General features: G+C 40.1%; 6 protein-coding genes across 8 annotated transcripts; 4 read left to right on the top strand and 2 right to left on the bottom strand.

Moving 5' to 3' along the window:
- The first annotated feature begins 388 nt into the window (after window positions 1-388).
- On the top strand, window positions 389-5146 carry LOC115043411 (translocon-associated protein subunit alpha-like). Its single transcript, XM_029501848.1, has 9 exons — window positions 389-524; window positions 1612-1733; window positions 1819-1912; window positions 2096-2223; window positions 2675-2809; window positions 3042-3118; window positions 3824-3902; window positions 4162-4255; window positions 4366-5146. The coding sequence occupies exons 1-9, from the start codon at window positions 416-418 to the stop codon at window positions 4428-4430; spliced, it is 903 nt and encodes a 300-aa protein (XP_029357708.1). The 5' UTR covers window positions 389-415; the 3' UTR covers window positions 4431-5146.
- Window positions 5147-5783: 637 nt separating this feature from the next.
- LOC115043416 (neuritin-like) lies at window positions 5784-7911 on the top strand. The gene is made up of 3 exons (XM_029501856.1): window positions 5784-6021; window positions 6841-6994; window positions 7683-7911. The coding sequence occupies exons 1-3, from the start codon at window positions 5970-5972 to the stop codon at window positions 7909-7911; spliced, it is 435 nt and encodes a 144-aa protein (XP_029357716.1). The 5' UTR covers window positions 5784-5969.
- A 3010-nt stretch (window positions 7912-10921) lies between these two features.
- sys1 (SYS1 golgi trafficking protein) lies at window positions 10922-15470 on the bottom strand. The gene is made up of 4 exons (XM_029501855.1): window positions 15350-15470; window positions 14347-14611; window positions 14187-14254; window positions 10922-13874 (listed from the first exon to the last, which is right to left on the bottom strand). The coding sequence occupies exons 2-4, from the start codon at window positions 14506-14508 to the stop codon at window positions 13634-13636; spliced, it is 471 nt and encodes a 156-aa protein (XP_029357715.1). The 5' UTR covers window positions 14509-14611; window positions 15350-15470; the 3' UTR covers window positions 10922-13633.
- Window positions 15471-16288: 818 nt separating this feature from the next.
- On the top strand, window positions 16289-19361 carry LOC115044185 (uncharacterized). Its single transcript, XM_029503093.1, has 7 exons — window positions 16289-16370; window positions 16837-17050; window positions 17127-17257; window positions 17443-17504; window positions 17564-17680; window positions 17796-17856; window positions 17955-19361. The coding sequence occupies exons 1-7, from the start codon at window positions 16289-16291 to the stop codon at window positions 18050-18052; spliced, it is 765 nt and encodes a 254-aa protein (XP_029358953.1). The 3' UTR covers window positions 18053-19361.
- Window positions 18446-19291, bottom strand: LOC115044178 (protein S100-B-like). Its single transcript, XM_029503057.1, has 2 exons — window positions 19148-19291; window positions 18446-18598 (listed from the first exon to the last, which is right to left on the bottom strand). Exons 1-2 carry the CDS (start codon window positions 19274-19276, stop codon window positions 18446-18448), a joined length of 282 nt encoding a protein of 93 aa, XP_029358917.1. The 5' UTR covers window positions 19277-19291.
- Window positions 19362-20541: 1180 nt separating the features above from the next.
- Window positions 20542-25574, top strand: inpp1 (inositol polyphosphate-1-phosphatase). 3 transcript variants are annotated; one of them, XR_003840730.1, is made up of 7 exons: window positions 20542-20778; window positions 21299-21560; window positions 21659-21719; window positions 22812-23012; window positions 23137-23311; window positions 23787-24382; window positions 24419-25574. XR_003840730.1 is itself a non-coding variant. In XM_029501839.1 (6 exons), exons 2-6 carry the CDS (start codon window positions 21357-21359, stop codon window positions 24283-24285), a joined length of 1140 nt encoding a protein of 379 aa, XP_029357699.1. In that variant the 5' UTR covers window positions 20542-20778; window positions 21345-21356; the 3' UTR covers window positions 24286-25574. The 3 variants fall into 3 exon arrangements, 2 of the variants coding, with proteins under 2 accessions (XP_029357699.1, XP_029357698.1); XM_029501839.1 differs by having other exon boundaries at window positions 21345-21560; window positions 23787-25574; XM_029501838.1 differs by having other exon boundaries at window positions 23787-25574.
- Window positions 25575-25579: the final 5 nt, after the last annotated feature.

Genomic DNA, 25579 nt, shown 5'->3' with positions numbered 1-25579 from the left:
TTTCACGAGTTTATTTTATTCTTATTCATTTGAAGACCCTTTGATTTTCTGTGTAATTTGGATTCAGTGCTTTAATGCATTGAGTTCATTTATAAGTTAACTGATATGTACATTGTGTCACCAGGCTTAGGGTTAGGGCGATGCTGCTGAGGCACTATTGGCTGTGTTGTTGTTGCTGTTGCAGCAGAGGATACACTGGTGGGCTGCAAAGTGAATATTTCTGGCTTGAAAATTGCGGTAAATATGTAAAAGACGCGGTAAGCAAGCCAAATGAACCAGAATAGGGTTAGGGGGCCGCACTTTGTGGCATTTTGTTTTTCTGCCTGAGAGTCACTGCGGCTTTAAGTGGGTCAGCCCTCCGCCCCGCCCCCTCCCCGTTTGGCCACGCCCCTGTCCTCTCCGCTCCGTAAAGCTGATGTGTAACTCCTTTCTGCCCTCCGACAAGTCCGACAAAATGTTCAACTTCGGAACAAAAGCCGTGCTGCTTTTTCTCCTGGCCTTCCCCTGTGGACTACTTTCCATCGGTGAGTCGCGTTATTTTCATTTTCCCGAGGCGGACAGTCCTCGTCCACTCAGTTAGTCTCAGAGTTTATAAAGTTCATAGTTTGATGTATTGACGTGGCACAGTGTCGGTGCTGCATTCAGGTCCCTCTGTGTATCCAACACTGCTGCATTCATATGGACGTTTTATTCATCATTTCATCCAGTGAAAAGACCCGAAGTGATTACTTTAGGGTCTGAAATGAATGAAAATGACAGTCACTTGCCTGCTGGTGCTGCTCAAATAGAAAATAATCACCTCAGCTCTTGAATGTAAAGTTGGGTTTCGTCTTGTGAGCCGTAAAAATGATGTATTTTTAGGATATAAAGGTGTCAGGGGATGCAGAAACTCTTCACGGCTCCCTCTTGCTGGGACACGTCACCATAGATAAGATGGTCACGGTTCGTTTCTCAGAGTGTGTGATGACTGAGGCTGCATTACTATGGTTTTTAATGTTATCATCTTTTATTCGACTTCTGTAAAGTGGCAACATTTAGTGCATTGCAGGCAGAGAAACACGAGTAACCAATCCCGTGTGTGAAAACTTTTCGAACTGTATTTTCCTTTGATTTAACCTCATCAACCCATTTAAGGGTTATTTTTTCAAACATTTGATTTCCTTACTGGTTGAGGTCACTTTATAATGATAACCAAATTGCTGAATGTACATAGCTGACTCATGTGTTACTATGAAAACCAATGGAATGAGCATAAATTGGGTCCTAGCGTTTCCCACAAATAAGCAGAAAGTACTGATTGATACTAACAATGATATTCAAAGGCTGGCTATGGAATCTCATACAAAATATATTCACAGTGAAAAAAACGTCCGCAATGTGCATATGGCGATCATGTTCATTTTCACTAATCTTTAGTCCAAAAAGCTCCCTGAGAAAAAGCCAAATGCATAGTAATGTCATTATGGAATACATGATTTCAGCAGGTCACTTAACTCATTCAATTATGACGGCAACTAAAATGGCAGCTGCGTCACAACAGCAAACCAACCGCTCATGGTGACACGTGCAACTTTCACTCATAAATACTGTGGTGTCCTCTGCCCCACGCAGGCCATGTCTCTGCAGAGCCAGACTCTGCAGAGGACCTCGCTGACGATGCTGATGCTGCAGTAGATGAGGAGGAGGAGGACGACGAAGAGGTCCTTGTTGAAGAAGATCAGATACAACCCTCAGTAAGTACCCTTAACATACAGCAATGTGGCAAAACATGTAGTTTACAAGTAGGTGGTGACATCAATACGTCATCTTCATGCTCAGGAGGGAGAAGAAGAGGATTCCGATGAAGCTTCAGACAAGCTGTTAACCTCTCACCCTGATGCTGACACGACCATCATCTTCACAACAGGAGAAGGTAGGTCCAGATCTCATTAACTGACCTTTAACAGTATTAATGTTCATGAAGAAAACAGAAGCACAAGATACTACAGCACCCTTACCTGCTTTTCTTCTAAGAGTCATATCAGGCAACTCTTTGCATCAATAAGCCTGAGACTTTATAATGCCTAATATTTATTTGGATCTATTTTGGATATAGAGTTTCCTGCCAATGAAATTGTGAGGTTCCTGGTGGGTTTCACCAACAAGGGCACTCAGGATTTCACTGTACAGTCAATGGAGGCCTCCTTCCGGTATCCTCAGGACTTCCAGTTCTACATTCAGAATGTAAGTTTGATCTAGGATTTAAAAAAAAAAAAAAAATCCACCAGCAAACATTTATCCATCTTTTGAACACCGTAATTTGAACAAGTAATTCAAAACTGGAATAATGTGTTAGTTATCTGACACTCTTATAGTTTAAAAAGGGAAGAAAATGTGCGTGAATATTGTAAAATATTCCCCTGAACTATATGAAAGGCTGATAAGATACATTTCTGGTAAATTTTGAAGCATTACGGTTACATGAAAGCAGTATTGTTCCTTTTTTATGCGACAGTATATTTCAGGCAAGTATAACCAATATTCACCTTTTAATAAAAGCATTGTACAAGTGTGTATTTATTCTGAAATGGAAACTAAATAGGAGTAACATTTCTGTCTTTGGTGATTCTGAATGCAACAAATGAGCATGTAACAGTTTAATAGCTGTGCTTCATAATGATGTTTGGTTTTGCAGTTTACAGCTCTGCCTCTGAACACTGTGGTGAAGCCACAGGCTCAGGCCTCCTTTGAGTACTCTTTCATCCCAGCTCAGCCCATGGCTGGTCGTCCATTTGGTCTTGTTATTCTTCTCAACTATCTTGACAATGAGGTAAAGAAAAAAAGGTTCACAGCCCGTCACAAATGTGGATGATTTGTGAAAATAAAACTTGAAAACACAATTTGAGCTGAATATTTTATTGTTTTCTCCCTGTTGAACTCTGACAGTATGATGAATGTTTCAGTATCATTTTAATGAAAAGTTTCAAAAATCTTCCTGAAAATTGAAGTTATTACTTCAACTTAGGCTAAATGCTAACTAGTTATTTGTATTTTTTTCTCAGGGCAGCGTGTTCCAGACTGCCATTTACAACCAGACTGTCACCATCACTGAGAAAGAGGAGGGACTGGACGGAGAAACGTAAGACACTTATTTTACTCAGGTTTATGCTGAATGCTGAATGACAGGTGCATGCTTTTACATGTAGATGGTTTGCTTTTCTTTTTTTATTTATTTATTATTCCAGAATGGAAGTAAAGCCTGAGTTACAGTAACACAATGAAAAATCTGATAAAATCTGTAGATGGACCTATATGAGCAATTTCTATCTCATTAAGGCATGAATACAGTTTTAATCCTTTTCTCTACTTACTTACTAACTACTATTTGCTCTTGTAGAAAACTGCAGCACATGCAAAAACGTGTAAAATGAGGTGTGAAATTGACACAAAGAAATTAGTTGTCAGAGCTCAGTTGCTGGTACAAGATGCAGGAACTGTCTGTAGTGCCCAAGAATTAAAATCATTAAAGTCATTTTTTAATGCATTTGCTTGAATAAAGCTCAGATTAAATTTTATCCATAGTTCAGTGGGTTAACTACAGAAGGTCATTAGTGTTTTTTTTTTTTTTTTACTACCTCTCTCATGTAGTGATAAGTGTGTTTTTGTTTTAAATTATATATACAAACAAGTCCTTGTTTTATTTAAGTGGCTTCAAATTAATGCAACAAATTATTAGTTAGCTAGTTGAATAAAAACATCCTTGTTCTTCTGTGTTGTGGTTGTTGTTGTTGTTGTTGTTGTTGTTGTTTTTATTTGTTTAAAAATGATTTTGATTTGTTTGCAGTATGTTCATGTATGTGTTCCTGGTTGGCCTGGTAGCTCTGATGCTGTTTGGGATGTACCAGGTCCTGGAGTCAAGGACGGTATGTGTTCAGCCATCAATAAATTCTATTTTTTTTTTTTTTTTAGGTTAAGATGTTTGTCTACATATGAACTTCAATCTGTTTTACCACTGCAAATTTAATAAACATATTCTCATGTGTGAAGCCAGTAGCAGAAAATATTAAATTGAGTGTGCATTAACAAGGGAAGTTATCCATCCTCTTTGTAAATATTGTTCCTAAACAGGATAAAATGGGTAAAAAAAATAAGATGTGTTGTCTTTGAAACTGTGTTCTGCAGAAAAAGAGAATCCCAGTGAAAATAGAGAAGGGCACTGGTGGCATAAATGATGTGGACATCAGCTGGATTCCTCAGGAGACTCTCAATGTCATGAGTATGTCCATGTTATTTCCATCTGTAACAACCTATTAGTGGCTCAATTACTGTTACTCTTCATGAAAGTGAAGCAACTCAAATAGCTGATGTTTACATCCTGTTTTACAGACAAGGCTTCTCCTAAAACATCTCCACGGAAACGAACCAAGAGGGCAGCTGGAGCTGATCAATAAAACTGACTGTTTTCCATCCATCACCATACTGTTTCTATCCATATCATATTATTGATTCCCATTCACAATGACTCAGCATTTCCGGTGTACTATTTCCAGCAAGACCAGTGTGTTAAGATGTTTGTACAGATCTCAGCGTGTCGGACACTAACAGAACTGAACTACAGTTCATTATAGGACAACTTTTTTTTTTTTTAATCTGTGTGCATGTGTGCGTGCATGCGTGAGTGAAAGTTGAGAAGAGGAAAAAAACAAAAGGGATGTTGTAAAGGCTGCCCCATTGATGAATGCTCTGAAGCCATAATTATTGCATCTTTCAGGAAAGAAGGAGAAAATAGAGATGACTTCAAAACATTCATCCATTCCTCGTCTCTATCATGTAAACGTCATTGTACATTTCCTGTACTGTGAGTGCAATGCTCTTAAATGACCCCTCTGCTTTTAACATCCACTTCCATAAAGTATGGGTCTGAGGTTTGTAAAATTTTGAGTTTGGTGTGATAGTTGTTTTATAGTCGGGCAATGGCAGCTGCAAGTGCAACAAACATTTAAACAGTATTCTTCAGAGCTTCTACAGGTTAATTTATCTGTTTGATTACTTGACTGTTGTAAGAGGCTCAGTGAAGTGTTTCAAACTCTTACGGGGTGGTAGAGCTGCTGTTATTCAATCCACATGTCATCAGTTGAACAGCAATAAAAGGGTTTTGGTTTCCATATTTGCTTTCTTGGAAACTGTTTCTTCGTGATTGTCATCTTATGTGTATTATGTCACAGCTTGTGCTTTATGCCATTAAGCTGGTTCAATGAAATGACAACTGAATGCTGAGAGAGAAATAAGAAGAAAGTAGCTTGAACCACTTGAGATATTGCAGAACATTTGGTAAGACTATTGGATCGTGAATTCAGAATGTTCAGAAAATATTCTGAAAATGATAACTGTGTAATATATTTTCATTTGGCACAATAAAACAAGTGATTCCAAGTAAACGCTCAACTAATGGCAAGTTTTGGATCTGACGTTATATCGCCATGATTGTGCAGAACAAGATACAGATTTGAAACCAATTGTGCTCCAATAAAAGTGCCACTGTTCACATTTGTCAGATCCATGTGAATATAATTTTTATTGTTATGATAGGGACGGTTGTTTTATGAATTAAAGTAAAAAATTCGCCTTCGTGTGAAAACGTGAGAAAGGGGCCCTTTAAATGAAAAGCTGCAGCTCGGTGATCCGTGTGTAAAAATAACCTGCTCAGTATGAAACAGGGAAACCTGCACAGCATGGCAGATACTAATGCAAAAACGGGACTGAAGGAAAGCTGTGCAGTTTGTGAGTCCTGATTGTGTGGCTGATGCTCGGAGGGGTGGGGGGGGGCAGGTAACGTCACCAGTCGGCCGGAGCGGTGAAACACTGAGCTTACACACCCACCAAGTGTTTATCACCGACACTTTGAACATGGACAGCTGATCGGCTCCGGGTGACTCAGCGCCGCGTATCCCGCTCCGATCCCCGGATCCCCCGGCCTGACATGGGATGATATGGGATCTTTCACGTCGATGAAGATCGGGTGGATTCTTCCGCTCGCCTTTGGTAAGACATCTGAAGTTCCCCCTGTGGTTCCTCTCAGGCTGGGAGCTGCTGACACAGCCTACATTGTTGTAATCTGCCTGCATTAGAAATATCACTGCTGCCATCACTGTAATCTGAATTTCTGTCCATCAGATGAGGATGTTGGTTTTTGGAGCGGTACGGTGGCCTTAGATGCTGGATATCTATACTTAGGTGATAGTCTGCAAGCTTTCAAACATGGACATTACTAAAAATGAAAGCTCCGTATTAATGCCAAGCCTTTTGAAAGGGCAATTAAAAAAAGATTGCTATGATGTGATTATTTTAAGCAAATCTTGCCTTGTTTTTTTTCTAAAATATTCTGCTAGTATTTTATTTGCAAATAGATCTGCTCACTCCATGTGGAAGAAATGAATGAGCTGCAGTGGTCAGGACTGTTCGTTGTGGCAACATCTGGTTCACAGCCAGCTGCCCACTGACATCTGTGAAAAAATCCTACATTTACATATTAACAAGTATTCATGAAACATTAGAGGGGAAATAGATAAGAAAATCAAATGGAAAATACAATTTGTGCAAAAGATGCAGGATCCTGTGCAGTATTTGAAGAAATCTGGAAATGGCAGAGAAAGAGAAATCAAATTGAAACAATTTCCCTTGGAGGAAAAATATCATACAACCTAAATCTCAGGCAGGACTTGAGTAAGTAAAAGTATAAGTGAAAGCTACTGATAACTTTTGTCAGGGGCCATACTGATTCTACTGATTCATCTTCCCAACTTAAAAGAAAGCTGCGAAGACAGTCTGTTGAAATGAGCTGTACCTGCGTTTGTCTTGCAGTATTCCTGTCCCTCCCAGTCTCAGGAGACCCAGCAGATGTGAGGTGTGAAAACATCTATAAGGACTTCTCTGATTGTGTCCTGGAGCTGGGGGAGAGTATGGACAACTATCAGGAGAACGTGACCAGCGAGAGGGGAGTGGCGGCTGTGTGCAGGTGAGAATTACTCAGAGACAGAGGGAGTGAATGGCCGACGTGCAGCATCCGACATCACTATTTCAAGCACCTTGCCGAGTTATTAGGACTTGATTTGAACCAAACGCTGTAGACTTTCAAGGAAGGTGAAAGCTGCCACAAAAGGCCAAAATATAATCAGTCCAAAGCACTGATCTGTAGCACTGAGCATGAAACTGTCTCTCAGTTTAAATTCATGGGAAACAGTCGATGGTTGAGTCAAAAAATAAAGGATATTGGTGAGAAAAAGAGAAAATGCAATAATATTCGAAGGAGAGTAGAGAAATGAATGGTACTGAAACACTGAGCCATCGTACTAAATAATGTATGACTTTGCTGCAGCAGTAATGAAATTCCAGGGACAGTTTTTGTCATTGTTCAGCACCCTCTCTACAACCCCAGTACAGTGTATTGAAGCGAAGATTTACACAAAATCTTTCTCTTGAAAATTGCCTGTTTGCGATATCATCTGTGATATTGTTTCTCTCTCTGATGCAGTTGCCATGGTAATTAAAGCTCAGTTTGACTTACTTGAAGCACCCATAGCCATCTGAGCGATGGATTATTGGCAAACACATTAATCCGCAACACCCTTGCGTGTCTGCATGCTGAATTCAGAGTGAAATGGCAGGACACGTTGCTGATCTGATGATCCTTTGTTTGCCACCAGTCACTGGGAGGCTTTCCACACATGTGCCCTCACGGCGCTGTCTGACTGTCAGGAGGAAGTCAGCTCCATCTGGGAGACACTGAGACAGGACTCCAGGAAGATACGTTTCCATGGGAGTCTGTTCGACCTGTGCAGCCCCAGTTCTGCTCCCGGCATGAGTTCATGTTTCGCTGCCCTTACCCTGCCTCTGATGCTGATCATGACTGGGCCCGACTGGAGCTCTGTATAGATCGGTTAAGGGTGGGAGGGTGAAGGTGAGGAGACGGGAGAGGGAAGGAGGGCCTCACATTCCCCATGGCTCAGTCCTCCTGAGTCCAAACTCAAAGCCAAGGATTAAAGAGAGACAAATGTTTCAATAAGGATCATTTCGACACAGAACCTCGAATGCCTCTGGCAAGCCAATCAATATTTACTGTGATGAATAATGTTTAAAAATCCTCTCAAACATTTCTGCTTGAACCTCACTTAGGTGTAGAAACTGATAATGTTGTGAACTAAATCTCTGTCAATTTATCAGTCCAGGCAGATTAAAGCAAAAACTCCAGGTACCATCTGTTCAGGGGTGGACACAATACTGAGGATACTTCATGCAAATCAGTCTGGAAAGTAGTACTTTTTAAAAATGGTATTTTATATAGATCCAAGTGTTTTGACCGTTGTTAAGTCCCATTTGGAACTCTGAGATAATTTCTAAAGCAGTATTTGTGGAGCACCAGTTTTCATTGCAGTAACTTGTTCCTGTTATTGTGTCCACTTCCTGCACCATGTATTTTAAAATGAAAACTAAAGGAACGGTTTAGTACTTTTGGGAGTTCACTGAGAATCTCAATACGACTGTTAGGACGGTAAGCTAAACATGATGCTATTGCCAGCACCCAGTGAGCTTAGTTTCGCACATTGCTGCTCCCCACCAAGAAATAATTCAGCACCTGATGGGTGAGCTTCAGATGAGCTGGTAGGTGGATTTAGTTCTTAGTCAGGCTAGCTGTTGTCTTTGCTTGTGCAAAGGATATTTCAGGTGAACAGACAGAAGAGCATTATCAATTGTCATATCTGATTCTTTGCAAAATTACTTAGCACCAACACAAATGCTTTAGTTTTCAATTAATTTAATTAATCATGATGAAGTTTTAGAGGAATACCTCACTAAAAATAAGAGCAATACGTTAGTAAATCGTATTTTTTTTCTATCATTACAAATCTATTTGAACTAATGACACCAAAGCCAGAACAGTTCACATACACTTCAGGTGAAACGCACCTTTGACCTGTTTCAGATTGTAGTCAATTTATGTGTAAGTGACAATCAAGCCACTTGTATGAAACCTTTGCCCCCCACCACCACCACCCCCTCACAACATTTCAGCCCACTGTGGCTGATGTTGAGTGGCTGCTATGAAGACACCAAAAACACACATCTGACACCTGGCATCACATGTTCACTCCTCCAGCTCCTCTCCTGCTCTCTCAGAGCCCCACCCCAACATCACCCTTCTGACCCAATGATATTTGTGAAGAAAAGAAAAAAAAAAGAAAATGGAATATGTATGTTCAGTGTTGTCTCATAAATTTCAATTATGTGTTTTGTGCTAAAGTGCTGTCCTGTAATAACGCAATATAACTATAGCTTCACAGACTGAATTACTCAGTACTCCAAAGACACAGCACTTCATGAGTACACAGATAAAATGCGCGGGTGGGCGGACTCCAACTTTCAAAAAAGGTGACTCAATCAAAAGTATAATGGAAACTTCCCAAATTGTAATACTTGAATACTCATATTTATTTAACTTTAACTACCTGTAATTAAAGTCAAACAAACTCAAATTATATGCAAAATGATAGCAAACTAAGAATTTTCAATCGTAGAAAAGAATAGCTTATTTATTTTTCAAAAGAATTACCAGATGGTTTTGTATTACCGGTGTTTCAGCTACCGATCTACCAATAAATGTATTTCATAATTAGCACTATCAAACTAAATACAGATTCTAAACTCTGATACACCATTTATCTGTTTCATGCATTTGTCTATTTTGAAAACTTTTTGGTTTGAATTTACAGCACACCTGCAAACATAGTTACCAGAAAGAAATCTGTGATGAATTTCACTGCCAGAAACAGCTGATAGTTGCTACAATTTGTCACAGTATAATTGCCATCATTTTCACTCATTTAGTTAATTTAGCAAATAAAAACCATAAGATAATGTCTTCAAGGGCAAACCCTTTGTACCTAGTTGGAGCTTGTGTGGTCAAATGAAAATTGTGGTTGAACAATTTTTAACTTTTACCCTGAACAGGAGGCATCTTCCTAAGACCACAGCCGGTGCCCATCCAAGATCCAGCAATACGTTTGTGTCCAGTCTTGTTTTTTTTTTTTTTTATCTCTAAATCTAGTAGCAAATGTGCAAAATTAGCAATATGGCAGACTGTTAACACCCCCTAGATAGAAAGTGTTTGTGCCAATTTACTTTGAAAGAGAAACAGACTCACAGGAAATTTGTCCAATAAATGGTGGAAATGCAATTCAGTTTGAGATTTTAGGGCTGGCACTGCTGTGTAGTCAGAAGTGTGACATCTCTACCTTCATGGACACTGAGATTCACAGAAAACCGTGTCATTGCTCATTTCCTTTAATCGTGATGGCCCTAACAAGCATCATCAGCACATGGATGATTTCAGTGTTCCTGAATATTTTTTCCTCCTTATTTTTTTATCATAAATGCATGCTATTTTTTGTGGGAGTCTTTCGATTTTAATTTGGATAAATAGTACAGTAGTATTGACCTCTGCATGAAGTTACACAAACACCTCGGTGTATCAGCATCCACTCTTGCTGCAGATTCACCCACCACCCGCCCCCGCCACATTAGCATGTTTGCTCGCAATTGTTTCAATTTATTTCACATTTCACAAGTGGTAGCATTATGTCATCCAGTGTGTGTCTGGTGGTGGGAATACAAAATCAGTCGTGGTGTCCTCAAGCATGAGCAATATGTACGGTCACTTCTGTATAGGAGGAATTTTATATCCTCATATGCTGTTGAAGAAAGCATGACAATGACTGCGTTACCATGAGCATTATACCATAGAAACGAACCCTGACGTCAGTTCAAACATGAAAAGAATTTCTGAATGTAAAAATGAATTGTTCACGTGGCTTGCTTTTTCAGTTTACTCATAGAAAAGCACACCATTTACAATCCTGTACAAAGCAATATATGGTAATGTGTTTGTAATAATAAAGCACCATGTTTAAAATGTGTGTGTGTGTGTGTGCATCACCCATCGCAAAATATTGGAGAGCACTGGTCTTAACACACAAAGTGGTCACACAGTGGGGCATTTAGTTGATGCAGTAAACCCTCTGCTGTACAAGCCGTTTACAACCGATGTGTGCTTTCAGTCGTCCCTGAAGCAAAGTGTCAGTAATGAGGATCGCAAGCAGCATTTTTCAGCTTGTTAGTGCTCGTCCATCTGCTTCTCTCCACCTGGACACGTTTCCAGCTCAGGAAATAGCAGGAGAAAATAAGGGAGCAGGGCCCAGGGTGGAAATCCTGAGGAGCACCAGACAGTCAGCATGTGTCGCCTCATTAGAAGATCCACCTTTGACATATGAAGCATAACAACCTATTTATTTATTTTTATTTTCTTTTTCAACTATTCTTTCCTGACCAAGCTCTTAACTTTTTTTACTGCCAGTTGGAACTGGTAGGATTTTATTAAACAGGATAGCTTCACACTTACATTGTGCCAAACGTTCCCAATGCAGCCGCAAACACACTACACTTACATCTCCAAAGGAGAACAAAAAAAAAAAACAAAACATATATACATACATATATATATACACATATATATATATACATATACATATATACGTATATACATATATATACATATATATATGTGTACACTTTGGCTGTGATATTTCCACCCTAAAAACAAGTCCGAGAAAATAATTACATGAATAGGTCCATCTCTCAGGGTCTTTGTACAGAATTTAAATACATAATAAAAATGAAAGTCCTTTTAAGACTAAAAAGGTGGCATCGCAAATAAACCCTGTGAGTGCAGCTGTGTTTCTAGATAATCATAGTCATGTCTTAGAAATAGTAGTCTGAATGAAGTAATATTTTGACATTTTGATATTTACACCCAATTTCTGCACAAAGTTGAAAACAAATGTTGATACCACCGTCATGTGTGTATGGAAAATGCAAAGATGCCCCCAGCAGGAGATTCATCTAACATCGTACAACTAAAAACAGGGAAACTGCCCATCTGGCTCCTCACAAAGATTATCAACTAATGCATCTTGTCTGTTTAAGTCACACAAATATCAGTGAGTGAAAGAAATAAACTGTATCATCAGCAGAAGCCTGCAGTCATGTGATTAAAGGAGCTATGTGTGAGTTTGGTATATGCTACACAGCCAATGTTGGCATTAACATCTCTGTAGTTACCAGTCTAGAAGACACATGTTAAGCATGTTTATTTCCAGATAGGCTCCGCTTAGTTGGCCAACCTTGTCCCTTTCCAGCATCCAGGAGAATTACCCCCTCTCATTGTTTGCATTATAATCGCTATTGTAAACACAGAAACAGTTAACAGGGAGGCTGACATAAATGCTTCAGAGGTGCTGGTTTGGGGATTTTGTTTACCTTTGTAAGCCTTTTCCACTGTTTGAGCTGGGTAAACTAGCCACCTTCACTTTTTTGTACAGACATAAGGGTGGGCATTTTCAAAATGTCAACTAATCCTTTTGATTTCAGCTCATGCACCGTAACAATGTAATTTATACCACACTTTATAAACCTTATTTCAAACATAACAACACATAGTTCACACCATCACTGCACACAATCAAAGGATATATGAGGATGGATGTGTTATAAGTGTCGCAACAAGATGTCACTAATTTTGACAGTTTCAAAAAAAAAAAAAGATGTCAAAAAATGATAAAGCTGAGTTTGTTCCAGAAACTGTCAGTGCTGCACGTTTTCAGGACTTCAATTCCTCACAAATAATGACAGTGTTTTTGAAAACAAAGACACAACCTGCTGTCAGGACACAGCTGGTGGCTGACAGACTGTGCCCAAAGTGGCCACCTTGTCTGCATAGTACATCGTGGCATAAAGAGGAGGAAATAAACACTAGCTGTGCAAAATACTGCACAAGCTTGACAAGGAAAACCTAGAACAATCATGATGGGGCTGAATGTACAAAAATTTTCCCAGGAGGTAAAATATGCCAGATTCCATGCTTCTGACAAATAATGTGATGACAGATTAAAGCAGAAAACCTCCTCCTACATTTGGGTATACACAATGACTGACAGTATCAGAAAACTACAGAACACCTTTTTTAACACTGAATAGGATATTCAACATTTGACTTTCAGATCCAGCAAATCCAAAAAAAAAAAAAAAAAAAAAAAACTGTGATAAATTTTCACACTTGAATTGTTAAATTGCTGCTACTGGAACATTTTAGATTGTAAAGCCAAAACATGTACCACAGTGGCCTTGATGTTTTGCTTCAAAGCCTAGTGACTTAACACAAAGAGAAAAATGTCTGATTTCGATATTTGCCGCACATCTGGAATTCTGTTATGCTGATGTTAATGTAGTGAATTTTAACCAGGAGAATTAATTACAAAGCAAACTATCTATCTATAGTTGTTACTTTCAGAAAGGCGTGTAAACCAACATAAGCTTTCAAAAGCTTTATAATATGCATTGTAATATGTTAGATTTAATGCTGTCCAACAAAGACAGCTATGAATAAATAGATCAGTTCGTCTGATGATCACTTTCAGAGGAAATGTGCGACAAGCCAACATATTCACTGATGGAGGTTTATGTTCGATTTCTTTCACCAACAGTGGAAAACCCTCCTCTGATTGAGTTCCTCTGACATAAACAGTCCACAGATGACAGCAAAAATTCACAGGTTAGACTTAGGTCCGCTGTTGACGGGAATGGCCCTGAGCTCAGTCCGCATGCACAAGTACTCTCCAATGACGGCCATCAAGGCCATGCAGGCTACATTGACAAGCCACCAAGACAGTGCAGCTGGGAGATGAGCGTTATAGATCCAGCAGCCGATCATGTGGAAGAAATGTACAGTGACAGTGAAGTCCAGGCACTGTTTCCCCCGGCGGATGAAGAACCACAGTCCTATAGCACTACGGGGACATTGAGGCATGTTATCAGCTATGTTTGTTTATCTTTCTGATGTGGATACAAAGGTGATTTAGATGAAAGTGTTCAAATCTTTCCATACGTGATATTGATAGGACTTAACCTTTTATTTTTGTCCTCTGTGAATAAATGCATTTTTCAACAGTGTTTACTTCTATTGGTTCAATTGAGCAGAGGAAATTCAATTCTTTGTGTCCCTTCAAATGTATCATGAGATGTTTGAATAAAACCAATTCAACATGACCTTTGACAGCTCTAATCCTTTTGGATGTGCAGTGACTGAAGAGATCATTTACCAGGTGAGGGAGTTCAGGATGAACGCCATCATCGAGAGCCTTCCTTGCATTGTCGCAAAGCCAAGGGCCTGCAACAGTAGAGCAAAGATTTAAATGCTGTCTCACAACCGCACACGCCATTTAAAAATACGCTCTACACAAAAAATACCTTATAACTTACTTCATAGCTAAAGATCTGATCCAGTGACCGACTCGTTTGCACCAGACTGTCCACTCCAGCCAACCAGAGGCCCAAGAAACTGTAGTAGATGCACTGCATCAACACAATCTGACACACAATGAGGACGGGGTCCCAGATGTAGCTGCGGAAGTGACTGGCCATTGCAGACTTGTGTTTCACGTACAGGCCCAATGAGGATGTTAACAGCTGGCCCTAAAGGTTACCAGCTAGGCCATCCAGTGTGACCTGTGTGCGATGTATAAATCTGAAACACAGCATTCATTGAAATGCATTACCCAACAGCTTTTCTATGTTAAAATACACTATTTCTGTACAACCGTAGCATTCAGTCTGAAAACTGTTGGGCTATTAAGTATACACAGTTGTCTCATTTGGGGGAAAAAACTGTTTACACAATACAAAGAAAGCTCATAATCATCAAGTATTAATCACTCACAACAGGTCAGAAGAAAATAATCAATACAAACTTATAATGGTATATTGCATGCGTTTGTCAGTGAACAAATTGTGTGATTAAGGTGGTTTCTACTCAGGCTGATTTAGCACCTCCGTACTACATTTGTTGTTACTGATCAAAGTACAGCACCCTACAAATACTTCAGGCCCTTTGGATGTTTTGATTTTTAAAACATCATGGATGACCATCGCGTAGTAGAGCTGAAGGTCCTGTTCAAAACTCACCGATCCAGATATTGTTTGTCTAAATGAATCTGAGAACAGACAAACCTCTCCGGTGGTTTCACGACACAACGTCGTTATGACAGAAGTCAGCTCATTCATTGTGCTTCAGGAGCACCAACACACAGCCGCTAAAGCTAAAGCTAACACCGACCAGCCCTGACTGAAGATCACAAACAACCGCTCCACATAAACAGAAAGTCCCGGTGGACCCGGGCATCCAACTAAGTTAGCGCTAAAACATCACGGGTGACGGCATGTTAGCTTGGTCCGTGAACACATCACGCACACAGCTGGTACAGACCTGACTCCTGGACCTCAAACGCCTCAGGTCGCTCCGTCAATCCGGACAGTTTCTTTTTTATTTTCTCAGTTACAACAAAATCACACCGAGCCGTGCTGTGCTCGACTGGCTAACACGCCATCACAACACGGAAGTGACAGCCCGGCACTCGGAAGGAAAACTTTACGAGCGGTGCCATATTTTCAAAATAAAATACATCGGACAAATGAATTAGTCATGTTTTTGGTGTGGAATTAAATACGTGTGATTTTTAAAAATATCTTAATAAAACTAATGAAAAAGTCGAAAATTTACTGGACTTCGATTTCTATTGATCGATCTAGTGACTCTAATAAGGAACCTTAAGGTATGAAGGTGATGCTCAGGGGCTGAAGTTCACCCTGCTGGTTTCTGCTGGAACTCGTGGCCACGTCCACGAAGGACACCGGAAGTGAAAATCATAAAATTACAGCGCAACAGATTTGGTGTCTTAAATGTTGTGGGCGATCCATCTCTTCAGCAGATCCTACCTCTTAATGTAGGACTCCTATATATAAAGTTAATAAAATAACTTTGTTTTGTCTGTGTCATTCAAAGTTTGTATTCTTCCAGGCCATAGACTACCACAGGAACATCCCCATCTTAATACACTCTGACTCAGTATGTAGTGAGTAGTCTATGTAGCTTTTTTTTTTTTTTATTAATTAATTAATTTATTTGTTTGTTTGTTTGTTTGTTTGTTTGTTTGTTTGTTTGTTTGTTTGTCCCATATCGTAACACAATGTGGGACAAAGGTCAAAAATAAATTTCCAGCAGAGAAGCACAGGCCAGTTGAAAGGCTTAATATTTAACTGGGTCTGTTGTGTTTCACTGAATACTCATGAACGTCTTCCTTGTTTTCATGTTTGACCTTGATTCCTTTCCTTTTGAGAAGACAGAGACACTTTGAATCTGAAATGCATGTTTGACAACTTTACAGAAATGATGATAACAGCATGCTTCAGTTTACACAGGAAGCCAGCCCGTTTGCAGCGTGCAGTAGGTGAGAGCGTTGTCTGCTGTTTGTTGTGTTTTTCAGGTGTTTGTAGAGATTGCCTCTCAGTCAAGAAACTAAATTATACTTTGACCCTGATGAGATTTACTTCCAAATGCTGCAGGTTTACTGCTGCTACATTAAGCTCTGGTTGTGATATTTGTACTTTCATATCTTTATGTGAAATGTACTATTTTTAACAGAATTGTTAAAGTTACTAAACTTGCTATAATATAAACAAAGCTATAATATGAAAATTTAAGATTTCTAAATCTACATCAACATGTGTATCCTGCAAGGGACAACAGGTAAACTATGATTTGTAGTTCTTTTGATAGCACTACTACCAAAAATATTCTTAAAAGCACCTTAACTGAATGCGACACTTACAGTAAATGTAGGTTCTCGTCTATGATATAACTCAGTGTTTCTTATGTAAAACTACTTTGCATGTATATTTACTTACGCCCTGCAGGTGCAGTTCGATCGGGAAGCAGCTACAGGCCAGTCCCTCTGTTGACAGCTGCTCCTGTTTGTGCCCTCATAGATGAACAGATCCACATTGAAGGATCTTTCCTGCCCCCACATTGTCCAGTTACAGTGTGTGCACAAATCCATAGTGAGGATGGTGATTTGTGGGAAGCATTTACGCATTATAATACAAATGTAGAAGGGACTATTAACTGCAAGTCACAGTGAATTTAAATTTTTTATATTTTGTAATTTTCACCTTCTTTGTATTTTTCTCCCAGCATTCGTGACCAGGGATCAGGCAATTGGGGGTTCATATCTAGTCTGTGAGCCAATGGGACTCTTCTGGGGGCTGCAACCGGCTCCAGGAGGAAGACAAGGTTTGAGGCAAGTGATAAAAACAAGTTCACAGAGTCACAGACACTGTGTTCCTATGCACTTGCAGTAGAACCCAAATTTCATTTTGATTCATTTGAATGTACTGTATTCCCCAGTCAATATTCAGTTTCATTTGATTGTTGCTTTGAAAATCACAGAAGCAGTTTGTTATTGCCTCTGTATATTGATGAAACTTACCTTACTTGTGCAGATTGAGAAAAAAAATGTGGAGACATGTCCTTACTGGAGGGGCATGTGTCATCCAGTGATGGACAGAACACCGAACTGGCTACTGTAACTGCTGAGCTCTATTTGACATTTCCTTAATGTGTCCCATTTATTCTTTTGGACAGTCAGCATACAGCTTACTTCGGGATCCTTGTCAGGTCTGTGCTGAAAGAACTGGTATCGTCGGCCTGTCATATGGAGTCTATTTGACTCTTCGAATTGCCACTCAGACAGATGCCAAGGTATGTAATTTATTTCAAAATCTTTGGCTCGATCAACACACAAAACCATGTGCATGACATAAAAAGTTTCATCAATACATGTAAAATGAATAACCAAACACGTTCTCGTCTCCAGCCATCATGTTTGATTTGTATCAGCGGGTCAGTTGGAATTTCGATGAAGTATTCAGATGCAAGCGATCGCTGACTGCATCTATCAATTCGGCAAAATGTATGCCAGCGTTGTTGTGATGTTGCAGATCGAGAACATCAGCTGCCCTTTTAATGTACATAGTGGGAGAAGATGACCTGAGCTATGCAACCCATGCAGCTGCCTGGGAAGATGCCTGGAAAAAGATTTTGGATTATATGGAAAACAACCTGAGACGTTGAACCTGATGTGAAGTGGACTTTTTGTTTGAATACACCTCATGAGGGTAGTAGCTGAGAGAGTTTACCGAGCAGAGAGCTGAGGGGGAAAAGCAAAACTGTTCCTCAATGATAAGGAGATCTAAGTGCGCTTCTCCAACTCTTCCAGTTTTAGCAGACTAGAGATTCTCCACAAGGGAGAGCTGTTTGGCCGTTTGCCACAGAACAACTCACGCGATCAAATCTTTCATAGAAGTGAACAAAAGACGTTGATCCACCATCCGAGTTGATGAAAATGTGTTCTGATCATCATTCACTCCCATAAATATTGAAGTCTCACATTTAAAATCCAGACACAGTTTTTAGGTTCCACATGTTTGTTTGCTTTTTTTAATAAGTAGTTGGTATACACGTCAATTAACTATCACTGGTTTTCGGGGTGAAGAATTCATGGCATGCTGAGGTGACCATCGCGATGAGGGTGATGAACTCTTTGAAGTCAATCTCCAGATCTCTGTTCTGATCAAGGTCTGCAAAAAGCTCATCCAGAGTATCGCTATCATGGATTTTCTGTTCAGCAGAAAAAATGGATGAAAGTAAAAAAGTCAGCAATTCAATTGCCTTTAAGACAATCACATTTTAATTAGATATAAAGCAGAAAGCAAAAATGCGGAATGCTGGATTGTTTGGGGGTAAAGGTGAAAGGTGAGAGAACTGTTGGTAGTTTATCCTATGTTTATTTGTCATGTCTCATATTCACTCCATGATGTGATGTATTTGAAAATCTAATGTTAAGTTTGTATGTTATGTTTTTGTCATGTTCAGTGAGTGGACATTTGGAGTCATCGCTTGGGTACATTGAACGTCTATGCCAGATTTTGTAGTCACAGCACTAAAGACTCTACAGGACATCGTACTAAAGCACTGACCAACATCAGAAAGACAAGAGTAGCAGTACAGTTTTCATTAACATTTGCAAGTGTCACATTACACACATTTGAAGTATGCTCCACCTATGCTAATAAAGAGTCCAGTGTATTTAAGTTGCTCTCATGAGCGAGTGCAAGCTTTATACTGTCATTTGGAAAACATGCAAATGTTTATATTTCCATAACTTACCATGATGAAATGACTCATCTCATTGTCAATAAGGGATTTAAGATCAGCTTTCCTCAGCTTGCACTTGTGATCCGTGTATTTGTGGAAAACTTGGATGATAGTCACCATGCTTTTCTCCAGCTCAGACATACTCTTCTTTGAGGGCTGCAACAAGCAGTTTAAATGTTCTCAAAACACAATCATATTTTGCTTCTCTCATGTGAGAATTTTAAGAAGAAAGATAGATATTTTACAGCAAATTTAGACAAAAAATATACACATTTAACTTATGCCTTCATAGCCTATTATATTATTAACAGGCAAGTTTTGTCTGTAAACATACTGTGCATGTAAAATATTTAGTCTTTCTTACCTTCATCAGAAGACGTATCTATGTCCTGCAAAAATCCAAAGTGCGACTGATGGCTTATCCAGCACTGCCTCACCCAGTTTGCTATTGGGCTGTATTGATCATTTGATTGACCACTTCCATTTACATCTGTCATGTAATGTATGTCTAATGGATATCAGCGGTCAGAGATGTGACCAAAAACCATTTGCTGTGAAATGAGTCTGATCAAGTTTCTCCCTCTCACATAAACTGATATTGGCTCAGTTAAGGCTCAATATTATCTGAGATCGTGAAAAATTGTTTAAGAATACTGTCGAAGCTTGGATGTATAATCACCCTGAGAATTTTTGTAAGTATAAGAGGCTAATTATTTGTAAGTGGGCTGTCTTCTTTAGCTTGTGATCAACTGAACTGACAGTAAATTTCCCCTAAAAGTCTTACAAGAACTCAACAACATATTTTACTGAGCTCTTACTGAGCTGTGGCTTCACTCTAATGCAATTAGAGCAGCACTGTAAAAATGTAATTATCATAAACCCAGAGTTAGGTGCTCTCTAATTGAGTTCTGTTGCTACGTATTACATTATGAGCTGGAAATGTATTCGTGATAATAACTAAACCACCCACACTGATGGTTCCCACGAACCAGAGAGGTGGATGACTTTAGATTGGAAGCAACAACAACTAAATACATGCTTAGAGATTTTGATTGACTCCTTTACTTGGCAAATTCGAACCAACCCATGTACTTTGGATTGTATGTCTTTGACAATGCAGCCATTTTGACCTACTCTATAAAAGAGGCCCTATAAATTGTTAATGCATGAGATAGAGATGTACAAGTGAATAGAGCCTGAATGGACCGATATTTAATAAAAAAAAATTGTTATTCTACGACTTGTTAATTTTGTATTTGTTTGTATTTGTTTGTTTGTTATTGTCGGAAAGCAAAATAAAAATGACTTTTAACAATGACTGTAATGTTTATTTTTTTATTTTTTTATTTTTTTCGACCATGAAATCCTGAGCTCCTTGAACGCAGCGCGCCTCTGTTTCCGGGTTGTCGACACCTTGGAAGAAACACCGTGCGCGCTGCCGTCCGCTCCTCGTCCCTGTCGGCCTAGATGTGAGGGGCCGTCCGCCCTTCCCCTCGGTAGGAAACGGTCATTATCAAACGAGAAACCCAACCAAAAGGTCTGCGGGGTGTGTGCCGTCTCTGTCATCCCTGTCGGACTGAACTTCAGGCGTTTGGCGGCGACAGGAAGCAGCAGCTGGAGCGCAGGGAGCGGTCTTTGGTCAGGTCTGTGCTTTTCCTCCGAGGTTTAAAATCCCTTTCTTCTTTATCTGTCCTCGTAAAAGCTCAGCTAAACATTTACATGTGTGTGCTCCGTCAGGTTCCGCCCAGTGTTACAGCTGATATCTGCTCTACCTGCCAGTCAGAATGCCTACATTAATAAGATTTTCAGATATTTCTGTCCCCAGGTGAAGGTGTGTATTGTAACACTGCTGACGTAATGCAGTGTGAGAACACGTCACGGTTTTCTCTCTCTCTCTCGTGTGAGTCACAGCTTTGTAACGTTTTAAAGCACTTTCTTGCTGACCTGAGCTCAGACACCATGTGGCTCACATGCAAAGAGCTGAAACCACAGCCCCCTCTCTTGCTCATGTCTTTTTTCAGAAATGTCCTGTTTTCATTTTGAGGCTATAAATAACTCGGTATGTTTGATGTGACCTGCCTCATCTTTTTTTCCCTTTCCCCTCCCTTGTCTCTCTCTCTCTCTCTCTCTCTCTCTCTCTCTCTCTCTCTCTCTCTCTCTCAGTTTCCATCACCGTGTTGACTACAGCCTCCCTCCCTTCCTTCCTCAGGTCGGTTCAGGCATGGCCGATCTGCTGAGGCTGCTGCTGAAGGTGGCTGAGAAAGCGGCTAATGTGGCCCGGGTCTGCAGGCAGGAGGCTCCTCTCTTTCAGCTGCTGGTACAAGAGAAGACCGGTGATGACAAGAACAAAAAGTTCGTCCAGGACTTCAAGACCCTCGCTGACGTGGTGATCCAGGAGATGATCCGACATGATGTTGGTGCTCAGGTGGGAGAGACATTTGGAGAGTATGCCTACAATACAATATAATTGCACTGAAAGTAGTCTGTGTGTTGCCTTTTAATCATGACTTGTCTTCTGTGCAGTTTCCAGAAATGGCTGGTTTCATTCATGGAGAGGAGTCCAACAAATTTGAAAATGGGCTTGGTAAGTATTTAATGTTACATTTGACACACTACATGCTCTTGCATTATGTTTACTTTTAAATTTAATAACACTATAGTTATAGCCATTTGCACAAATAGTGCCTAGTTTTTATTTTGAAATCATGCACTAGGTCCTGTTGGGCTGAAACCATCATGTGTTTGGTTTCAGTCAGAGTATGATATGGTCAATCTAGCACTGTATTGATCATAGAAAACTGGATGGATATTTTATTGAGCCTTCCACAGGAAATTATTTTGTTGAAACAGCTACATTAACAAAAAATAAGAATAACAACACAATTCTCCACCTAAAAACAAACCCAAGATTTCACTATTATGAATTAAAGATGATGTGCAGATGTACAAAAAGTATCACAACACATTAGATAGCCTCAACGTGCTGTGGCGGCTGGCAGGAAAGACTTCCTGCTGTGCTTGGTCCTGCACTTGAGTGAAATTCAGCAAAAGATGGTGAGTAGAAAGGCTGAAGGCCTGCTGCAGCAGATCATGAAGAGGGGGTAGAATTTTTATGTGATGGTAATCCCTATGGTTGTGTTTTGTTTTATTTTTCCTGTAAAACCTGACATTGCAGTTTGAAGGCCAAGCTGGGTAGTACGATTAACCAGTTTGACTCTTAAGTGAGATTTAAAACATCACAAATAGTCCACCATAGAGTAAATTCTCAGATTAGTATAGATTAGTAGTTTAATCTGTTTACAATTTAAATGTCATAAAAACAGTAAAAATCTTTGTGTTGTCATGAGTTCAGCCTACAGTCCAAAAAAATTAAGCACGTTCAGTTTGCTCTCCTTATAATTGAGAAGTTGGAAGCAGTCAAGAGACTAATAATTTCAGTTCTTGTTGATATTGTTGTCACACAGTATGATCTTCAAAATAAGTTAAATTAGGGGACAGATATTGTGAGGCCGGGACAGAGTATTGGCTGGTTTTTAGACATCCTGTGCTCGTGGGAGGAGGTGAACAACAATAATGGCTTTGTGCAGCCAACACTGCTGCATCTTTCACTGAGTAAATATTAAGTTATTTGTAGAAAGTATTCAGCCGAAGCCTCACTGGCTGTGTGTGTCAACAGGAGAGAGTGTGACAGTCACAGTGTGCAGCACAGAGGAGGAAACCGCAGCGCTGCTGGCCACAGTGTTGGATGGTAACCACACAGCAGCTTCTCTGCTGGCTCGAGCCATCCACCAAAACCCAGCAACCATCGACAGCAGCACAGATGGCCTGACGGTGCCCCTCAGCCCGGCTGAGCTCGGCATCTGGATCGACCCCATAGGTGAAGGATCAACATTTTCCTCTTTGACATAGAGAATTTGTCTCAGCTTGTGTATGTCATGTCAGACATCAGTGACAACTTACTGTCTCTGTTTTTTTATTTTATTTATTTTTTTTTAATCAAGATGCGACCAGCCAGTACATAGAGGGCAAAGAGGAAGTGCTACAGGAGGGTCACCTGTCTCCCTCAGGTCTGCACTGTGCTTTGGTTCTGATCGGGGTTTACCTTCGGAGCACTGGCGAGCCTGTCATGGGCGTCATAAACCAGCCGTTCAACTACAAAGATCCTTCAAGCGGAGTGTAAGTATAACACACACTGGGGTTACATCTGGAGAACCCCATCACAAACATCAAAACCTGAATTCTTCTAAGCAGCATCAGGGTTATCTGAATTTAATAATCAGATGATTATCTATTCATTTGATCTACTCACCTCATCAGTGTTTTTCTTGGGATCACTTTGTCTTCATCTCACACAGTTGGAACTAATCTTACATGATCAGTTTTGGATTTAAGATCCAAGTCTGAAAACAGTCAGTGATGAGTCTGACCAGATACCCAACTCAGAGAAATCATCAAACTGTGAGGAGTGTTTAGATGATGTGATTCACAGCTTGATGACTAACTGCTGAACCCTCTCAACTTCAGCAGTCATTTTACATTTTATCTTGAATTTTCTGGATTGTTGGCATATGAGTTGGTCTCTTTTGTCTTCTCCCATGTCTCAGCTGAATTAAAATATTCTCACCTTTCCTCTGCTTGTTTATATTCACAGCTGGAGGGGGAAGCACTTCTGGGGTGTGTCCTGTGGGGACATCAATGTCTGCTCGTTGTCCTGTCCTAAAGGTGACCCTGACAGTGAACGTGGTCTTGCTGTGGTGCTAAGCTCTAGTGAGAAGCAGGTCGTAAAGGAAACCCTGGGTTCAGTCTGCAGCCCAAAAAAACTGATGTACGCCTCCGGAGCCGGCTACAAGATCCTGTGCGTCATTCAGGGCCTCACTGACGTCTACGTCCTCTCAGAGGGCAGCACCTTTAAGTGGGACTCCTGCGCCCCCCACGCTCTGCTCAGAGCCCTCGGAGGAGGAGTGGTGGACCTGACTAAGAGTCTACAGTCCAGCTCTGGATCACAGGATCACCACGTTGAACTGACGTATCACCAGCCTTCGGCTGAGTGTAAAGGAGCTGACCGCTGGGCCAATCATGGAGGCCTGGTGGCTTATCGAGACTGTTCTCAGCTCCGCAGCATCATTGGGGCTCTGAGAGGCAAGTTGTAGGCGGAAACACAGATGTAACCAATATACACACACACACAGTTTTTGTTTATGATCATATTGTTCTCATATATATATATATACACACACACACACACACACACACACACACACACACACACACACACACACACAAAAAACTGGATATTTGACAGGGTACATCTAAAGCCTGGGCCAAATAATACTTTGAAATATTGTTGGCTTTGTTCTTCATCAGAGGCTCCCCAAATAGAAGTCAACCCTCATTTGACCAGAGACAGAAGCTTTACACAACTTGAAAAATACTCAGTGCTGATCAGGATTAGGAGGAGGTTGTCTAAAGCCAAGAAAGACAGAAAGAAGTTTGGGTACCACTGACTGATGGGACTGATGTAACATCCCTCACAAAACAGTGCAATGGACAGACAGAATGATTTTCAGTCAGTTTAGTTCTTATGATTGAAGTTATAAATCAAAACTTTGACAACAAACCTAATATTTGTAAATTCTATTTTAGCACAGAACTTATACAAATGGAGCATTTATTATATTCCTTTGTTCAAGCTTTGTAACCATTCATGTGTATTAAAGAGAAGTGGTCAGTCAGGATGAACTGTAGTGCTCACTGCTGGACAGCTGAGGAACGCTTCACTGCCAGACATTATGAGACCGATTCTGACAGAGCTGAAGAACTCCTGTTGGAGTCTAAACTGTAGTTCTGAAAAATGATATTGCAATTTTTCCATCCATCTAACCTGTTAATGGCTATATTAAGTCAGGAGAGGGAGTGAGGCTCTGTACCTCTCAGAAACTACTCCTTGTAAGGAGCAGGGGGATGCACATGCTCTTTCCATGGCCAGAGCACCATTAGTTAATAAGGTCAGAGAGTGGAAAAGCCGTATGAGGTAAAACAGTGACAGAACCCTTTTCTGTGTGGGTTTACAGTAAAAATGAAACATTCAGCCAAATGAAAGGATGAGACCTTTCAGGCAGCAAGAAGCTCTGGGCAGGATTTTTAATGTAGACGCATGTAATCCTACTTTGTCACTGTGTATGTTTTAAAATGCTTTGTAGCTGATATGCACGGATAACTCACTTGTTATGCAGCCTGAGCACAGAACAAACATTGTGCATATAAGAAATCATCTTTATTTTGAAAATCAGAGTAAGCGGGGAAACAAAACCCAACAGCGATATTTTAAAACTGTTTGCCAGCCACGGAACTCACATGTTTTCCTACAAAAAACCCTGATGATTGTCAGATATTTTTTGCAATACTTCTGCATATTCTGTTAAAAACTTGGGGAAAAAAACTTAA

The sequence above is a fragment of the Echeneis naucrates genome, chromosome 5 (genome assembly GCF_900963305.1).
Source record: "Echeneis naucrates chromosome 5, fEcheNa1.1, whole genome shotgun sequence".
NCBI lineage: Eukaryota > Metazoa > Chordata > Actinopteri > Carangiformes > Echeneidae > Echeneis > Echeneis naucrates.
This window is presented reverse-complemented; position numbering and strand designations above follow the sequence as displayed.